The sequence below is a fragment of the Amblyomma maculatum genome, chromosome 8 (genome assembly GCF_055883805.1).
Source record: "Amblyomma maculatum isolate TAMU_Amacu chromosome 8, ASM5588380v1, whole genome shotgun sequence".
NCBI lineage: Eukaryota > Metazoa > Arthropoda > Arachnida > Ixodida > Ixodidae > Amblyomma > Amblyomma maculatum.
The window spans coordinates 71,714,556-71,733,781 of NC_139351.1; the positions used below are offsets into that span (position 1 = coordinate 71,714,556).

Genomic DNA, 19,226 nt, shown 5'->3' on the forward strand with positions numbered 1-19,226 from the left:
GCCGCAGCCGGCTGGTGCTGCGGTGCTGCTGTTTGCCACTCTCTACAACGGTGCTTGTTCCACGAGGAAGTTGTGCGGGTAGCTGAGTTGGAGTGGCGCAAAAGTTTGTGACCAGCGAATGTGCATGTAATCTTGGCATCAGCGTGTAGCCTTTTTTTGAGGAGCAGGCAACCAACAGAGATTCTGGCTCGGCGCTGACGTGACAGAACCGGCTCTGACCTCTCGGACGAAGTCCACGCACACAGCTCGAAAATGTTCATAAAACCGTTCAAGATCAAGTCCAACGTACGGCTTAGGAATACTGATCGGTCGGTATCTTTTTACGTTACTTATTTGCATTACCACAATGTCGCTGCTTTTTTACAGCCGCCCGAAAAATTGCCGCGGACTTCGTAATTCGATGAAATAACAAGCGGATTGATAGCTGCTTTTATACTGACTTATTTATTGACTCCTGCTTTTCTATGTTTTTACGTTTATGGGCGCACATTACCAAAAACTCCAATTGTAGGGGCTGCAGTGCGTTCCGCTACTGTTTCTTTGATGTGCACTGGCCTAATGCTTTCAGCAAACTTTGAGAAAGTCTAGTTGCCACTCTAGCCTAGCTTGCACACAGGTGAGCAAGCTTGTCCACAGCGTTCGAGTGGCCCTCGGTGAGCAGACAAGTCCAATTTCTCAAGTTTCAAAGGCATTGGCAAAAGCTCGAGAGGCAAAGGATAGCATTTGCTCTAGTATTTCATTTTGTCTGTACCATATCTCACTGGCCCTAGAACAAAATATAAAGCATGTGAAAAACCACTTCAACTAGTCTGCCTCATTTCTGCTTGGTCCAGGAAAAAAAAAAAAAAGGCAAAAGATGCCTCTATTAAGAGGGAAGTGTATGGTTTAATAACACATGGTTTGCTTTTGCTAACCATTCCTATAGTTGCTATTACCGGCCTGGTCCAAATAATAGCATGTTATTCAAGCGTCATGCACTCAAGGAATTATAAAGCAGCCGCACTCAGGACAGTGGAAGGCTAGAAACCGGCATGTGATCTCAATTGTCATGGTGCCATCGCGCATTAATGTTGAGGCTGTTGTGGATTAGCTCAGAGAGACAGACGCAATGTAGTAATGTTTCACTGTGGCAACATCAGTCCGATCAATATGGTGCCTTGCCACTCACAGGCTAAATTTTCCCTATGCTGTCTTTATCTTTAGGTTGATTAAAGGGCTTGCACTGTACTGCAGGATGCACGCACAGTACTGAGCAGTACTGAGCATTGCTCGCACTGTCAGCGAGGGCCAATCTGCCTCTATCACAAGCTCAAGTGCTCCTTTCTTCCTCAACGCAGAAAGCGCCTTCGTGCTCAACTGGAAACGCAGTACCCTCGTCTCAGTGCAAGTCAGTTGGACTTGGTATGCCCCATGGGACGTGGTGGAGAGCTGTTCCAGCTGCGTCTCCTCTGCCATGGGGGAGAGGCCGTCGTAGCCTACAGCCTTGACACAGAGCCCATCTTCTTTGAGCAAAGCGGGGGCCGCCTTATGCCAACTGTATACACGCTATGGCGACTGCCTTCCTTACTACCGTACCTGTGTACATGGGAAAACGTGATTGAACGGCTGGCTGGTGAGTGTTAGGTCAGCGTAGTCGTTCGTCCGCAAGCCAGCCTGTTGTGCATGCAAGTGGTGTAGGCTGGGCACTGTTATTTTAATACATTCATTCTGGCCTTTGTAATATATGTCTCCAAGCCACACAGTAATCTTTGAGGGATGCCATAGTGGGGTAGCACTGGATAGATTATGACCACATTGGGTTCACTGGTACCACTGTAGTTTGGGACTTCATTTTACTTTGGTGGTTGCACTCTGTTGTGCTGTTCCACTGTGCTGCATAGACTGTCATTTATACATTGCAGACTGTGCGGCGCACAGATGACAGGAGGATGCTGTGTGGATTTTTGAGACATTGAGCAAAACTAAGCCCAATTACCTCTGTAGCTCAGCTACTACTCGGAAGACCTTTAATTTAAACCAACGCACCTGGTCCCAACTGAAGTTTGACTCTCATGCAGGTGCCAGAATTTATTTTTTTTTCTTCTTTTCTCCTCTTTCTCATCAAAGTTTCTCATATTCTCATGTAACATGCCTTCCAGGACATTTGCATGGGTATCCTACTGAGTTTATAACATGGCAGTAAGTATTCTCAGCATTTGGGATCTGAAGCTCAATGTTTAATGTCTGGTAAACAGCTTCTACACAGTTGCATTGTACAGCCCTTGATATCTTGTAACACCTAGAAGGCACGCTTGAAATACCCAGATGTGAGATTCCCATCCTATGAGTCGACATAACCCTTTCAGGTTGTTAATTGTGTGAAAAGATAACTTGTAGATTTTTTCGATAGTGTACCACTCACAGCAGCAATTTCATCGTTTCATGCAAAATTGGTACCCTTCTTATTGCAACTGTGCTGCATTTTAAAGCATTGGCTTCAAAGCTGCCGTTCATCGAAGAGGAGGTTCTGTGTTGAAATACCCATATCACGCGTTGATGTCTAAAATAAAAGTAACTTAAAAGAGGACCTTTAATGTGCATTGAAGGTTGTTGCATGTTCCAAATGACTTAACTTTGTAATTTAAATGATTTTACATAAGAATTTCCGCTAAGTCTAGGCAGGCTTCGAGCACGCGACTTGTTGGTCTTCAGCTAGGCACTTTACCGACTAAACCACGGAAGCACACTTTTATGGTGTAGGTACAAGCAGAAGTTTATATGTATGTTGTGTGGTCTTGTAAAGTAGTGCCTTACGAGTGTATGCTAAGGAATATTTATGTAATTAGAGTACCAATTGCAGAAGTAGTAATTAAGTGGGTAACATTGTTCATGTTGGCGTTTCATATCCTCGTCGCTTAACGTGACGTAGCAGCGACCACCAGAATACTCTCGTGATTTGATGTATGTCACTGCCCCAACATATGGTACGCGAGCACCACGGGTTGGGTCATTTCACTAAATAATGTTTCTCAAAAAAAGTGAGCTTTGATAGCATGCTCTTCACTGTTTGCATGCAGGATTATATTATCACCAATAACAATAACATTTTCTTTTGCGTTTCTAGTGTCATTTGCATATTAAAAAAATATGGGTGATTCCGCAGTCCATTTGATGTTTATTTGGAAAATCTTTATATTTCAGCACTGCTACTTTCAACCAATATGCGGCTTTGTACACAGTTTTATTGATGCCGGTCATAAGATAACAGTGGGCATCTTACATTGTATTCTTAAAAGACCCTAATATGTTGTTTAGTTTTTTAGACAGAAAAAAAATCATTTTTTTTTTTTTAATTTTAATAATGGGCATTACCTGAAAAGATTAACTGAGCTTGGAGGGCAATGATTATCTTCTCTGTATGATTAGCTTTTTGTTTGTTTGTAGAGATATTTATTATTAGATTTATTTTTATGAAAAACGTTCAGGAAATCCATTGTGCAAGCAGAACTGTCCCATTCAAGAATTGCTCACAAATCTTCCCCCAACACCCCATCCCATCTGGTAGGTGGTGCAGACTTTATGGCTCCAGGGCTGGTTAGCTACAGTGAACGCCTGTCAGGGGCTCAGCCAGGCGATGCGGTAGCCATCCGAGTGGCGAGGGCTGGCAGGGTTGCTGTGGCCGTGGGCCGCCTACTCCAGAGTCCTCAAGCCCTGATGACTGAGCCACGGGCTGGCAAGGCCGTGGCCATCACCCACGTCCTGGGGGACCAGCTCTGGGTGCATGGTGGCAAGCGGCCGCCACCCGAACTCGAAGGTGACTCTGACGAGGAAGATGAGGATAGCCAGCAGCAGCCACAGGTCTGTCCTGCCTTCCGGTCAAGCCTTTCGCTGCTATAGGGAGTGTGCACCTATGTCACAGTGGCAGCCTTGTTGTAGTGCATGAAGCAGGGTGAAAGATGGCAAGTGTATACCTAATTGGTTTATTATTACCTGCTTCGGCGTGCACTGCTGGAGCTTAGCTCTGCACCACAAAATGGCACCCGTGATGTCACCTGTATACGTCCCATAGCAATGAGTCCCACCCATTGTGGCGAGTTGGACCAACGTAACCAGCGGCAAGCTCAACCTGTCCTAATTTGTGTCCATTTTGCAGAGATCTAGACAGTGAGTACAGGAGAATGGGGTGGCTGACTTTTGTTCAGAAGCCCTACATGTTCGCCATGACTGCACCATTTAACCGAAACTAAACTTCTCTTCAAATATGTGTTTGAAGAACCTATAGGCTTCTTTTCCCCTTCGAAGGCAAAGAAAGGGTAGCTAGTAATGGCTTCCCAAGTAGCATGAACTGCTGGGCCAATATTGGTACTTCCTTGCCAGTGTCCAACACAACTTAGGGCCAGTATATTGCCAACATAGTATCATTATTGGGACAATTGTTTGTGCCACCTGGGTTCTTTCTGACAGTGTATGAACCTGCTGTCTTTCACTTTTGCCTGGTACTCCAAATCTGCTGTGACGGAAATGCCAGTGGCGATCTGCTGAGGTGCAGTAGCTTGAATGCCAGCCTGCCATATTTAAATGAGGACATGGTTTTTCTTATAATAAAATATTGGCACATCAGTGTAGGCACCAAATTTGGGTTGTATTTATTTTCTTGTTAATGATGTGAAACACATCACTATATCAATCACCAAGTGGTTTTTGCCTCTGGCCACTAAATAATTTATAACTGATTTTGTTTTTTCTTGCCTGTTTAGATTTCGGTTGCAACAGCCGAGCCATGATGTGATGTCGAAGTCAAGTCTAAGTCACGTGAGGGATGAAAAACTAAGATATAATCGTTGCGTTTTGACTTGTTATGATTTCTGTTCTTGAAGCAGACTGGCTTTAGCGTTATAGTGAATTAAAATGGCAGAGGAATGATTATATTGCTGATTTTCTTTAGAAGGTCTCCATCTGTTTTGTAATTGTGCAAGGTTTCCACTGCTGCTTAGCTCTTTGGGGGTGAAATGCTTAGGTAAAGGGTCTTGGTCCAAACTGCTGCGTTCATGCATAAGTGATTCATTCTGGTGTCCAACAACTTAACAACTTAACCCCGCATTATGCGATAAAGTTCGTTGGTGGCCTGTTCCCCATTCCTTTAACCCTGCTTACTACTTCCAGTTGCAGGAGGCTGACAACAAAACAGAAGAAAGTCCCTCAGATGCAGATGAACAGCACCCATCCGCACCCACCGAAGAGCCACCACCTCCTGCAGAAGAGCAAGAGGAAACCAAGGAGGAGGAGCAGCAGCAGCAGCCAGAAGAGACGGTTAGTTGCATACTACGCTTCTTCCTGTCACTGAGCCGAGAATGCACCATACAGGACTATAGCAGAGCACAGGAGTGACATAATGCATCCAGTATGGATAGACAATTCCTCTCTGTTTCAGAGTTATGCAATGTGGCTAAAGTGGCAACTGTCCCCTGTCCCCAGGTGCTTGTAATGTCTGTAAAATTTCACTTTTTTTCTTGAAGCAGATAATTGTCCTGAGCCCTCACGGACATGTATATACCTAGTTTTCATTCCAGCTGCTGTTGCTCCCATGGCAAAGTGCATTGCGAGGAATTTTCATTTCATGCCACTAGGTGCCGCCAGCTAAGGCACTCCTGCTTGCACGCCATCTCATCTGCTCATTCTTCTGCTATTAGAATGTTTACCCATCTGCATGTTCTTGCTTTGTAGCTTTTAATGCACCAGCACTGGTGAGGATGGCCAAGCACTTCTCGGTGTGTGGAAAAATCAGTGTTTCAACCTGTGTTAGTTTCTCTGCAGATGTTGTTTTTAGGTTTTTGGGCAGGGGTGTAGGAATATTTCAAATACAAATACAAAGTTTTCAAATACAAATGGAAGAATCATAATATGGGAGAGAAAGAAAGCCTTCAGATGTCAAATTTGCATATCTGATCAGCCAAGACAAACGGAAATTAAGGAGTTGCAAGCATTGTTCATCCTGTTTATTTTGGATGACACATAGTATTTGCAAACAAAACTTAACCAGAAACACACAGAAGTGTATACCCTACTGAAAAATCCAGTATAAATTTCATACAGGGTCTGTAAACCGTCTTTTTCATACATGTTGGCTGTCTGCATTTAACATGAAATCCAAGTGAAAGCGACGTTTTTTCCCAATTTCATCAAGTGCATCAGTTGCGCACACTGTCAGGAAGGCTTGCGCTACCCTTTCTCGGTGCGATGCGGTAACAGTGGTCCCTGTTCAGAAAATGTCCCTGCCGCGTTTTTAGGATGCTTCACCGTATAGACCACTCTCTCGAGTATTGCGGTGAAGCGTGCAGTAAGGTGAAACTCGGTGAATTCGAAAATTTTTGATGTATTCGGTAGCTTTCGAATGTTTGGAAGATTCCAAACGTCAATTTTTCAAGTTGAACAAACATATTCTATTCATATTCAAATTTTCAAATATTTGCTCACCCCTAGTTTTGAGTTTTGAGGGCCTCTGTCAATTTTATTTCAGATGTGGATCTCTCAGTGCACATTGCAAAGCTGCAGTATGATGGGATAAAGTTTGTGCTTGCCAACAGAAATGAAACTAGAGTGGATAAGGCCTCAAGTGACTTGTGTTCTCATGTAGACATGTCATGATCTACCATCACATGTGTCAATGCAGATTAATGTGCAAAATAATAGTGTCCATCGTGGACTCAGCATAACGTTAGTGTTTTCCACCCTCTGTCTTCAGTCTTGGCCACAATATGGTAGAAATCGATGATACGAATCTCACAAAGTTGTAAAAAAACAAAAAATTAATGTGATTCGAAAGTGTTTACCATCCAAAACGAAAAAAAATCGATATGTGGAAACACAAAATTCCTTCTCACAGAACTACTTATAGCTAGTAGGATTTATTTAGGGCCACGCAGCTACAAGTTGCTACTTGTGACTGCATAACCCAGCTGATAACCCATAACCCAGTAACATTAGCAATGTGCAGCCTGCACGCTGCCACTCACTGTTCGCATTACGGACCACACGACTAGCAATGGCGGCATCGGGGTTGCATGGGCTGTGCGTAGTGCTCGAGGATGCAGTTGTGGCTTGCTCGTTCATATCTTTTGTAGTGGTGTAGGAGTGTGTTGCAAACATCTAAAGCTCAAGACATTGTATATTCAATGCACCTTGGTCAGAGAATATTACAAATTCATTTTTGGCACATGCATTAGCAGGCCAAGGGGTAGAGCATGCATTGATATAAGTAAAGCTGATTGTCTCCTGATCATGCACTAAGACCTGTTTGGTGCTGATTCATTCTGAAGTTCATATCAGCTGGCTTCATATTGTCACGTAGCCGTTTATGCCCATAACCAGAAGGTTGGGTTTTAATGGGGGGTTGACCTAGCAGGCGCAGGAGAGCAGGTCCGGAGCACCGAGAGACGGCAGCTTACTTCAGCTTCTTCTCATCGAACGCCACGGGGCTACTTCTTCGAGTCCACGCACGAGACTCTCGATGAGCAGCCGCCTAGCGGCTGCTGTTGCACACGCTACAATATCACTGCGATTCTGAGATTCTACTGCAGTCACCAATTTGCCTTTTGTATGATTAGAAGGGATACGAAACATGCTCAAGGGGACATGGATTTTCTCACCTTACAGCAGGTAATTTCAGATAATTGAGCAAAAATGTCTTATTATTTTGTCACCTCTTCGAAATTCAGTCTGTCTGCATTAGTGTTTAGAAAAATTCACCTTTCAAAATGACGGCACACATTCCACCATTTAGAAGGGGAGGACAGCAGCAGAATGCTTGTCCAAAAGACAGGCACCAGTTCAGCTCCGGAAGTGTGGAACAGATGCTATCCTCACAGTTCCCGCTCATATTATTTGACTTTGTCTGTGCTGTTTTCATTTTGGGTAGCGGTAGGGAGGGTGTCACATACTACTTGCACGTGTGGCCTTCAAGGTGGTGTGTGTGTGTGTGCAGACAGCCACAATGGATGCCCTTTTGGAGAGCTGCGTGCTATCAGCATTGCGAGCCAAGCTGGCGCTGCCCCTGCTGGCCAGCAGCCTCTATAGCGGCCACGTCCTGCCACGGTGTCCACCAGGCCGGCAGCTTGACATCCGACGCACCTCGTACAAGAAGCTGTCCACCTACCTGGCTCACCTGCAGGCTGTGAGCACAATCCCTACGCTGACAGTAGCTGCACTGCATTCTGCCAAAATTCCAATCCCTTTGCTGACACCCAAGTTGAGACTTTGATTCAGACTTGCTTCAGATTCAAGTGCCTTAATGCTTACTGGTTAATGGCTGTTTTAGCCAGTTGTAATGAAACCTAGCACCATGTCAGTGCCTTGAAATGATGGGACTACATATTAAATCTCAGCACCAATATCTTTAAAATATATACTCCGTTAAGATATATGCTCTGTTTCGTACATCAAGTGCAACGCTGCCAAAGCTAGAGCTCTTGTTTGCGCTCTCCGCATCTGCGATAAAAAATAGTGCCTGCTCTTGACGAGAGGAAATAATAGTTGCTTTGTCTGCAAGCTTAATACGTCTTACATTTGCCATCAACGTCATAAAAAGCACCTTTTTTAGGGAGAAAGGATCAGATTCGGTGAATTTGTGTGTTTTGTTTGTCGTTTTCGTTCGTGTCGCGTTTTCGTTGCCCCGCAACTCTGCCAGCTGTGCCCTCCGCGCTGCGCAACGCAGCGACCTCAACTGCCTTTTCGCAGCGGATTTTTTTATATGATCCGCACTTCGAAGGTGTTCAGGCATGCGAAGCAAGTTATTGAAAACGTGTATGCTCATAATAGAGCTTGTTTCTGCAGAAACCGCTCGGCCACAAAACGAGCGCGTAGTGATCCGCTTCCTTTTTTTTTTCTTGCGATTACTTGTGTAGCTTTCGCTGCGTTGCACCTGATATATGGAACGGAGTATAGGTAAGTTTATGATGGGACATAAACATTACCAGGTGCCGCAGCTAAATGTTACCAAGCAATCAGTGTGCTAGCACTGTGAAACCAGCCTAGAGCTATTGAAAGTAGCGTGGCTTAGTGTGCAGTATTTTTTTTTTGCTCAGAAATTTATTCATTGTTAAGGGCTAATTAGTTAACCTTAATTACTGCTTCCAGGAACAGAGTGTCAGTGCGGAAGTTGTAGATTGTCTTCGTAAACAAAGGTACCAGCTGCTGACACGTATTTCTCGCTCAATGCCTGTCATATCCTGCCTATGACCACTCAGTTCTTGGCCATGTCAGCTGCCAGTTACCACCCTCCAGAGCCACGTCCATCATTTTTCACTGACGACGTCGACGCCATATTTTCTGGAGAACAGGGCCTGTAACTTTGTCATGTTAAAAAATTAGCTCTTTATTCTTTAGTGGCTAATTATCTTAGGAGAAGAAAATAAAGTAGCATAGACCAGGCTACAAATTCTCAGCAACCCTGATATGTGTACAGCCTTAATATAAGCCTTGAGCTTTTCAGCATCTTTTTAAAACTCCTCTATATCTAACTAATGGTACAATATCGCATAACCTTACGTAACATCACAAGTTGGCATATGCATGTAAAGCGTCACATGTCAAGCTGATAATGCAATGTCCTGCCACATATCATAATTTCATAATTGTATATTGTTATGTGATGCCTTCTTGTGTCATGACGCCTTACATGGTGCATCAGTGCTTTGCTGTTAGCAGGTTACCTTTTGCTTGATGCGTGGTGGTTAAAAAATGTAACGGGCGTGCCATCCTGGCGAGAAATGGGCCTCATTATATGTGGTGCCCTTGCTCCCCAGGAAGGTGTGCTGTCACTGAAGGAGACCAGTCCCGGTGTCCAGAGCATTGTGTCGGTCCGCAGGGAACACCCGCGACTGCGCGGCATCTGCCACATGGACCTGCCACCAGCAGAGCCACCCGAGGCTACTGGCTACCGCTTCCCCACCATTCGGGAGCTGCGCACCGTCACTGCTGCCGTGCTGCCTCTTTTTCCGGGACGCAGGTGGGGACCCCAACCAACCAAACAACCGGAGACTAATACGTTGTCATGGAAAAGTCATGCGCGAGTCAGATGAATTAGAGTTTATAGCGCAGTGACATCTGTGACTGTGCGAACAAACCTTGCAGTCTGACTTGTGCCTTGTAACTTTATGGTAAGCTATGACAAGCACCACAGTATCTGAAAGGTGATTATGCAAACTACTACTTAAAAGAGACCCTTACAAAGTGCTCTTAGTGGGCAGTGTGGTTTTTATTTTTGTGTCTGTTGTGCCCCCCTTCGTTTTGTCACTTAGCATGCTGGGAGCTGTGTGGGCAAACTGGTGCGGTGCGAGCATTGCACGCACTTGGATCCCTCAGGCCTTTTTGGAACGAAACATAACGCAGTGCAATTTTCATTATTGTCACAAGTGTATGCTTACTCTTTGACGAAATGAGGGAAATACTTTTAGAAAGAATGAATGGGGTTTATTTTCAACTGCACTTAAAAAGACGCTGGTCAGAGAGCATTGAAGCTTGATCACACTAGCGTATTTTTACTATTGTAAGCCGGCTTGAATGTAAGTCGACCCCCAAAATCAAATGAAAAAAAAAAAAAGAGAGAGAAGACGTTGACAGTACCATGCTTTGGTTTTGATTATGAGTCGACCCCCGTCCACCCATCTTCAGATTTTCAAAGTTGAAAAGGCAGCCATTGGTCATGTAAGTACGGTGCTCCAGAATTGTTAGATGTCTACCGATTGACCTTCAAGGAGAAATTATTCCCTATCTGCATCAGCGCTGACCCACACATTGTCACGCACAGACACAGCCATCCCTATGAAGGGGTAGCAGGTGATCCAAACCTTTGTCAGGACAAGCCGAGGTGCCCTTCTCTCCAAGACAGTGGGAGCATTCTAGTGTTGTGCTGTGAAGTCGTCTTGATGGAAGTGACATATTAAATTTTTAACAGTGTGCAACTAAGAATTCTTCATTAGGTGCAATAAAGACACCTTAGAAGTATTTAAAGGCAGATCCCTGTTTCGGTGGTGGCTCCTACGCAGCCGAGACTTCTTGGGAGAATTGTGCAATGGACAAGGAGTAGCCTGTGCTCTAGTAATAGTGTTGCCTCATCTCTAAGGGGAATGCATAGCCTCGACATTTACAATATTGGATCTCATACCTATCGTTGTGCCATAGCTAACCCTCTTGACCTTGGTAGAGAGAAAAAAGTTGGGAAGTATGTTCCGTTTCTTGCTGCGAGGTTTCCTTACGTTCCTTGCAAGAATGACTGAACTGTCTTAAGCTTTCATGATGTTGTGGTTTATTGTTCTTTTCCACCTGTACAGTAAAGGGCGTGCCTTGGGACTGGATGAGGTGCGAGCTGTTGTCCGCAGCTACGTAAAGGAAAACGAGCTGCAGGATCCACAGGACAAGAGGTGAGTGCGGGGGAAGGGGCGACGAGGAGCCATTGGTCGTGTGCACAGAACCTTGTGTGCTTCCATTCTTGGTGTATGCGCTGCAGGCTACTGGCCTGCCTTCACTTGCTCTGTCTTGTGTAGGTGGGACCCCAAGTAGTGATAACTACTCTAGGCCAATGCATTTATGCAGCAAGATCTCGTTGGTCTGCACATTTAAAGATTGGACAAAAACTCCGAATTATCTAAAGGCCCGAATTAATCATTGGCCTCGAAGAAACATCCAAAACCTATATATGTATCATAGTAAATTTGTTCAGTGACAACCTGGGCAGTAGTCTTCTCCTGAGGTGAAAACTGTGCAGCAAAGGCTGTTTTATTCAGTTAAGTCAAAAGCTTACCCTGTCCACTATATCAGGAAGTTAAATGCAGGAGTACTCCAATATGGTAAGAGTGCAGTCTAGAGGTTTGAGCATCCGCTTCGCATGCAGGAGGTGTGAAGCTCGATCCCTAGTGCCATCAGGTAGCCAAGGGTGATACAGCGGATGCAAGCTCTTCCCTGACCACGTGCTCAGGTTCGCTTGGGTTAAACACTCTGAAAATGAGTGACCCCAGCTTGATTGCAGAAAAAATGCCTATGCCATGGTACTTGTTGGCCAAAGTCCCCCGTGTGTGATGAAAATTCATCATCACAAGTATTGTCATCCAAAATGCCAGACACCTGCATGCCCGCTTTTGGAGTGGGACGTGATAGCAGTGGACCCTCCTCTCACAAGCAAAGTTTTTGCGTGCAAGGAGGCTGTGCCACACAGACTGACACCCAAAGTCGGGCGTGCAGTCTTGACACGCAGAAGCGATGAAAAAACTATGAGTGCGGAAGTGAGGTAAGCATATGCTGGTGTCAAAATAGCGGGACACTATAGGAAAAAGACTATCAACGTGCAAATTAGCTGCAAATAGTCCATAGCTGTGATCCGATGGAGCGCATGCACAGCCGTTCGACGCCGTCTGAAACTGTTAGAGCTGGACTGATTTTCAATGACGGTGCTCCCCAGTCTTCATCATGAATTCTGCTTTACGCCCAACACAGGTTTGTAGGTGACACTGCACCATGGAGTTCAGGTATAAGGAAAGCTATTTGCTCGTTGCACGCGATTTCGGTCATACTTCGACATGGATCCCAACTGGGATGCAGTTCAGATGAAAGCAGCGTAAGGCTAACAGCAACTTAGGCAAAAAGCATAGACTCCATAAACATATTTGGGCGTTGGCCAAATCCAGATATCTAGATTTTCATATTAACCGGCATTAAATTGGCAAGGTTCCATTGTAGCCGCACCTGCCTGGTTTGATTGCAACGTAGAGTGGTAATGTAACCTGGCAGCACAGCAGCTTAGGAAGCAGCCTGGCTTCAATGCATAGCGTGTCCACCGTTTTTCTGCAGGAGACGAACAGGCGCATGTTTCACAGAAATGGGCTGGAAAGGTGATGCCAAAATTATGGCAGTTAGAGCCGAAGGCCATTACACCTAAAGCACTTGTGTGAGTTTTTGTTGCTTCAGAACCAGTAAGCTGTTGCAGGCAAGTGGACCTATACTCTGAGCACAGCGGTTGATGGACCTCCGTCAGCTGCTGTGGTTCATGCACTTTTATCACCTACAGGCGTATGTGCTTACTTGCAAGAATCATAATCCTAAAAGCAGTGTCTGAACTCATCATCATCATCATCGTTGTCAGTCTATGTCCACCTCAGGGCAATGACCTTTAACATGTCCGCCCATATTAACCGGTGCTGTGCCCGCTGCTGCCACCCTTATCCTGACGAAGTGTGCAGTTTTGTTGCCCACTTAGCTTTCTGCCACCCCCTGCTACACCTGCATCATAGCGGGGGAGGGGGGTGCCTGCGCAACAGAAGAGCTCAACAAACTCTGCTAACACCGACCCCATATGCTGTGCAGTCTGGTGTGCATGGACCCCCACCTCAGTGACGTGGCGGCCTGCTGTGCGGAGCGGCTTAGCTGGGAAGAGCTCTTCAACCGGGTGCTGTCGCGTATGCAGCCTGCACACGAGGTGACGCCCGCGGGGGGTGGGACGCCCGTCGTCCACCGCGGCGCTCTGCCGCCCATTTCATTCACAGTCGCCCAGCGGACGGGCAACAAGAAGGTGACCCTGGTCGAGGGACTCGAGGCATACGGCATCGATGTTTCGCAGTTTGCCCACGAGGTGAGCTTTGCCAGTCTGTCGAGTCGGCCGCCATCACATTTGACCTGCAACCCCATTGTACTCTGCTGCACTAGATGTTGTATGAAGTGCATCCTGTTTCTTCTGTTGATAAACTTTGTACTGCTGATATCAAGCATGTGTACCCTCTATACCGGCTTCTTGTTGACTGGTTGCTTCATCATATTGGGGCGCTTGACCATTGGAAGCTTGCTAAAGTTTGTAAAGCTTGAAATGAAAACTAGTTGCTGGGAAAAACTGATAAAAGTGAAGCAATGCTTTGCAACTTGTGTGCTGCAGAAGAGAAAGGTGTGCCTAGGTTGTGGAGCAGTCTTGAACAAGTTATAACTTGTCAAGTGTTAACTTGAAATATTGCCTTGTGTGCTGACTGCTCTCATTAGGATTAGATTCACTTGTCTTAAGAATCAAAGTGTCCCATCTCCAAGTAATAATAATTAGGGATTAGAACCATGAGTGGCACAAGAAACTCCGGTTTCTTCATGCTCTAGTATGTATAGTGTCGAACAGTGCATACTGAACTTGTGCACAGAGCCTCACATTTAAAGGGACACTAAAGAGAAAAATGAAATGGACTTGCATCGACAGAATGCCAGTTCTTGGTTACAAAAAAGCCACTCTTACTGAAAACAGAGCTGTTATAAGGTAGTAAAGAGGAAGAACAGGAAAACAGGTATCGCCGCCACAGTCGAAACGGCCGAGGCTGACAAATGCGAATTACATTGACCGTTTGAATGCTGTAGTCGGTTTTGTCTCGAATATGATAACATGCTTTTATCACGCGTTAACGACGGCGAAAAGACAACGTAAATGTTGCAAGGCAAACATAAAAATATACTCATTTCGTCCACTTGTCGGTAGATGCCGCTAGTCTCTCAGCTAACACGGCGCTACAGGCGTCCACTTCAGTTTCGATTATGTTCCGGCTCAGGCACTTCGTGCGGGCTCAGATAGTTTGGTTTGGGCCTGCAGGGCCTGAAATACGAGCTCGGAGCAGCAGATGCGCCTACCATAAGTGCGTATCAAATGAAGATCATGACTCAGCATGCACCTGCGAAGCATTTCTCATTCTCCGCTCCCCAGGCGCCAGCAATCACGAAGTCTCCTCTTGCGTCATAGTGTGCGTCATCCTACCCTACTACGTAGTAGGAGAAAACAGTAGTTGAATTCGACCGGCGGGAACAAAAAAAAACCTCAACTTCTTATCGCAATATCTCAGCAATAATTCGATTTTTTGCTGCCGGATATTCAGCGACAGTGTCACCAAATGCCGTTTATTAGATTTTGATAGCATAATTGGGTGTCTTTAGTGTCCCTTTAAAATATTTTAACTTCAAGATATGTGGCCTTCACTGTGCAGACTGGACATGAACATGGGTGGGGCTCATTTGAAAGAAATTCTAGAGAATATGAGAGAGTTTCTGACCAGGCCAGGTGCAGTGATCTCACCGAGTTATGCAGCAGTGCCCACTGTCAAATATATATTGTTACGCATGCTGCTAGTGTTGTGCATGCATCTGTTCCCTTTTAGCGTAGTTTTTGATAGCATAGTTTTTAGCATAGTTTTTCCTTTTAGCATAGTCTTACAAGCGTGAGCTGTTGGTGGCATGCAGGTGCAAGTGGGCGTAGCAGCCAGCGTATCCGTGACCCCACTAGCCACTGGCAAGCAACAGCTGCTGGTTCAGGGAAATCAGGTATGTTCCCATTGTTGGAGAGCTGCTGTCCCTTTTCCCTGTGCGACAAATACTAGTTAGCTACATGGGAAGAATAGTCAGTGGCACTTGTTTGTTGGGAAATAAATTTTGATGCGCCAGGGTGTGGTTTTATGCACAGTAGTGCTTACTCAAGGGTTCCAGATTAATTTTGGCTACCTTGCATTGCTTAATGTGTACCAAATTCTTAATACATGGGAGCAGTTAAGTTTCATTCTGCGCACGCACCTGCTCATAAAAATGCAAACGCTCTTTTATATATAGACTACATTAACTTCCAGCTTCTTCAGTGCGTGGAGTTTCCAGTATTGCAGTGCAAGCTATGCTTGGGTCCTCACTTGTTAAGGCATGTCCACACTTGCGACTCGCGGAGGCTGTGCGACCGTTATGGTCAAAAAGCAACTGTCACAAGTAGTCGCATTGGCCAGAAGCGATAGTCGCTAGCCATTTGAATACTGCTTGAATCTCTAGCTTTGCAACTGCTGTTCACAAAATGGTAACCAATCAGCAGCTCAACTGAAGTGAACAGAAGTTAGCTTTACTCTACTTGATGTACAGTTTCCAATAAAACTGATTCGGCAGGGTGCCCGAGGGTTGCATTTGCAAGTGTGCACATTGGTAGAGCTGAGTGACTCCCTGGTCGCATGCGACAGCCTGTCACATGCCCTTTGTGACTCACAAGTGTGAATAGGTGATTAAGCCCTTAAACTTCGGTACATAATTAGCTACTCTGGGTGAGGGCAGCGACGCAGGGGGCACGACAATAACGCGAAGAGGCAAAGTGTCCCCTTAGTTACTGGCCATACCTGAATAGTGTGCTACAGAAGTTAATTATGCAAGACCTGCTAGCCCCAATTGTAGTGTCCGTATGTGTGGCGCAAACGGTTGATGAGTCTGCTACAGAAAAGGAAGTACAGTTATAAAAAGTCTTTTTCGGGGGTAGCAAGCTAGTGTGCCATGCTGCAATCTATGCCACACACATTGGCTGACAATGGCATTCTTTGCCCTGCCGTCACAGGTGATCTTCTTGGAGCGGCTGTTGACTGGTCCGTCATACGGGGTGCCACGCAAGTACCTCAAGGGTCTTGAACATGCAGTTGCGAAGAAAAAAGGAGGTGCTAAGAAGTAGGCTCTGAGACTGGTCTCACTCGCCAGAAAAAAAAAGTCCGCATGGCCTTTCTCACTCGCCAGAAAAAAAAAGTCCGCATGGCCTTCATTGCACTGCCGACCAGCCATGGCTGTCTCCTCGGTGTAACACCATCATCTTCGAAGCTGCGTGGAGCGCCACACCCAGTTGAAAGAACTGGAGGGGAATTGTCACAGCACATGATGCATGTGCACATCTGTGACTCGGCATAACAGGGGCACGCTTTGAACATGCATGAGCCCTTTTTCATGGCTACGAGGCATGGCCAGAGTTTGTGGGAGTTTCTGTGCCATTATTTTATCTCTTTGAAGGAGTGAGAAAAGAAAGCTCCTTAAAACACCAGCAGCTTTTGGGCACCTGAACTGACCTGCCCTGGGCCGCATCAGATTGCAGTGCAGTCAGCTCACCATGTGTGGCTTCAGATGTAACAGTGTGCTGCTTTGGTGATGCCAAAATCTGGCAACAAATATAGAGCAACTGCAGTAGTGACAGCATGTGAAGCCACGAAAATGAGCGAAGAGTTTCAGAATGAAGGGGTAACACGAATGTCCGGCTCCCATTCTGAGCACTGTGTTCTGTTTTTGTGTTTGTTTTATGATAGATGAAAAATAGAGGTGTCACTCTGAGTCTGTACTGACATGCTTCATGTGGCATCGGTTGGGCAGATCACGTGTTCACACATGCTCGTTTATACAGTAGCAAACAGAAATATGATAGTTTGAAATTTTTTCTACCTGTTCAATATATTTTAGAAATGAACCATCATTCTACTTTGCTCGAAATATTTTGGTGCAATAGTGCCGTTTTACTCTTCTAAGAGTTGTTGGGGCAAATTTGTCTTATTTATATACTTTGTTCTTTTATCCTTTTCCTTTTGTAGGCGCTTCCAGTCGTATTCTTTTTCCTCTTATTCTGTATTCTAACTTTCTGTTACTTTAAAATGATATGCTGAATGGGTACTTCTATCAGTGTATATTTTCATAAACAGTGGGCAAGACAGAGAGTCACCAAGACTGGTCAAATAGCTATTATACACGGCCACAATTCCAGGATGGAACGCCATCAACATTCAGTGCTTGTCAGAGTAACACAAACGGAGGATTTGCAAGCTTTGACAGTATAAAGACTCAAAGGAGGTTTATCTTTTTGATCTATATCAGGGCAGGCGACATTGACAAAGTATACTGCCAAAAAAAATTGTAGAGATTTAACATAGTTGAACTGAGCGGGACATGCGAAAGTCTTTGCGCACAGATGAAAGTTGACAGAGATGACAAGGTGCAAATGACAGCGCAAATGTTTGTTGTAGTCTGCACATGGAGTGATCAGCTGCAGCTTAGCTATGCCATTCCATGCTCACTTCCCACAAGAAATTCCTGGGTTCAAATCCACTCCACTCCCGTCTTTTTATTTTTTTTTTAGCTTAAAAGCGCTACAAGTAAACATGCAAACTTTAGGCGATTTTTCTAGGCTCTGAGCCTCCGTGTTGGAGAGTTCACACTAAAAGGCGTTCGCGCGAGGCAAGAAAACTCACTTCACCCTGTTATTGATGTTTACAACGATTTTCCCCTGGTTTCAAAATTTAAAGTGCCCCCTATAAGCTGTGAAGTGTCAAGTGCCATTTGCTGAGCAAAATGGATGAAGTGCAGCTCGATACCTCCACGCCTGCGAAAATAATCGAGGTTGCAAGATAACATAGGCAAATGAATGCATGGTGTGGATAGGTGGCGTATGGAAAATAGTGGTTTTGTTAGACGAATCGAACTTCTTGCACGTGGAAATGATAGGGTTCATTCTATAATTTGCCCCATATGCACTTTATGAGAACCTTGTCATCAACCTCCCATGATTAATCATAGAGGCTGGACATTTTGGCGAAAGTCTGGTTCTCCTTTCGTGAAGTTGGCCTCCTTCACCGAATTCTGGACACAATGAGCAAAGAGGTGTATAAAAGAATATTAGTTTAAAATATATGGTTCCGGTCGGATGCAAGACTCTGAGCTTTTGGATATGAGTTTAAACAGAACAGCGACCAGGAGCGCTTTTCTACCCTTGTGAGAAATTGGTAGAAGATGAGGAGAGCGGGCCTTATGAAGTGGCCAAGCCAATCTGCTCAATTCATTTTTTCATAATAGGCTTCATCCATCATCTGAGGAGCAGAAAGCGAGCAGAATTTAGGATAATTTTGACCAGCTACTACAAGAGTGTCGAAACATAAACTAGACGGTTACTGACAGCTTTCTGGACGCCGTGTCTCGGCTTCGTCAGGAAGTCTTCGGTAAAAAATGACTTGTATGCGAAGTACTGATGATGGCACATTATTTTTGGTGCCTCTTTTGGTAACGAAAACCTACATTATTGTCTATACTTTCATGCAGTGCAAAAAACAGTTATCGACTGAATTTGCTTTGGGAACAACCTGTGCTTTAATATGGTGACAAACTTGGTTGCAAACTGACACACTGTCTTCCCACTGAGCTCATGCCCATGTTTTAGTGCAGTAAAAAGAAACAAAAAATGACTAAAAACTCAAATATCATATTTTTTGTTCACTGCTGTGGATATTGGATTGCACTGATCCAGGTGGTGATTTCAGAAGTAAATAAATAAATGGTTGGTTTGGTTTTGGGGTTCATCCCACAGGCTGACGGACACTGTAATGAAGGGCTCTGAAAATTTCGACCACTTGGAGTTCTCTGTACACTGACATCAAACAGCACATGTGTGCTTTGCTTACCACATGTGCTTTGCTTGA

The 19,226-nt window shown here is 45.1% G+C and overlaps 1 protein-coding gene across 2 annotated transcripts; it reads left to right on the plus strand.

The window, feature by feature from the left end:
* Positions 1–43: 43 nt before the first annotated feature.
* Positions 44–16,851, plus strand: LOC146181476 (eukaryotic translation initiation factor 2D-like). Of its 2 annotated transcripts, XM_084576531.1 has the most exons (11): positions 44–308; positions 1,338–1,612; positions 3,545–3,837; positions 5,143–5,289; positions 7,961–8,149; positions 9,780–9,982; positions 11,307–11,396; positions 13,333–13,597; positions 15,226–15,306; positions 16,343–16,499; positions 16,536–16,851. In XM_084576531.1, exons 1-10 carry the CDS (start codon positions 253–255, stop codon positions 16,451–16,453), a joined length of 1,710 nt encoding a protein of 569 aa, XP_084432657.1. In that variant the 5' UTR covers positions 44–252; the 3' UTR covers positions 16,454–16,499; positions 16,536–16,851. The 2 variants fall into 2 exon arrangements, with proteins under 2 accessions (XP_084432657.1, XP_084432656.1); XM_084576530.1 differs by having other exon boundaries at positions 16,343–16,851.
* Positions 16,852–19,226: the final 2,375 nt, after the last annotated feature.

Coding starts and splice junctions, on each gene's coding strand:
- LOC146181476 (XM_084576530.1), top strand. CDS start 253: ATGTTCATAAAACCGTTCAAGATCAAGTCCAACGTACGGCTTAGGAAT. Junction 1,613..3,544: donor CGTGATTGAACGGCTGGCTG/GTGAGTGTTAGG, acceptor CCCATCTGGTAG/GTGGTGCAGACTTTATGGCT. Junction 9,983..11,306: donor CCTCTTTTTCCGGGACGCAG/GTGGGGACCCCA, acceptor CCACCTGTACAG/TAAAGGGCGTGCCTTGGGAC.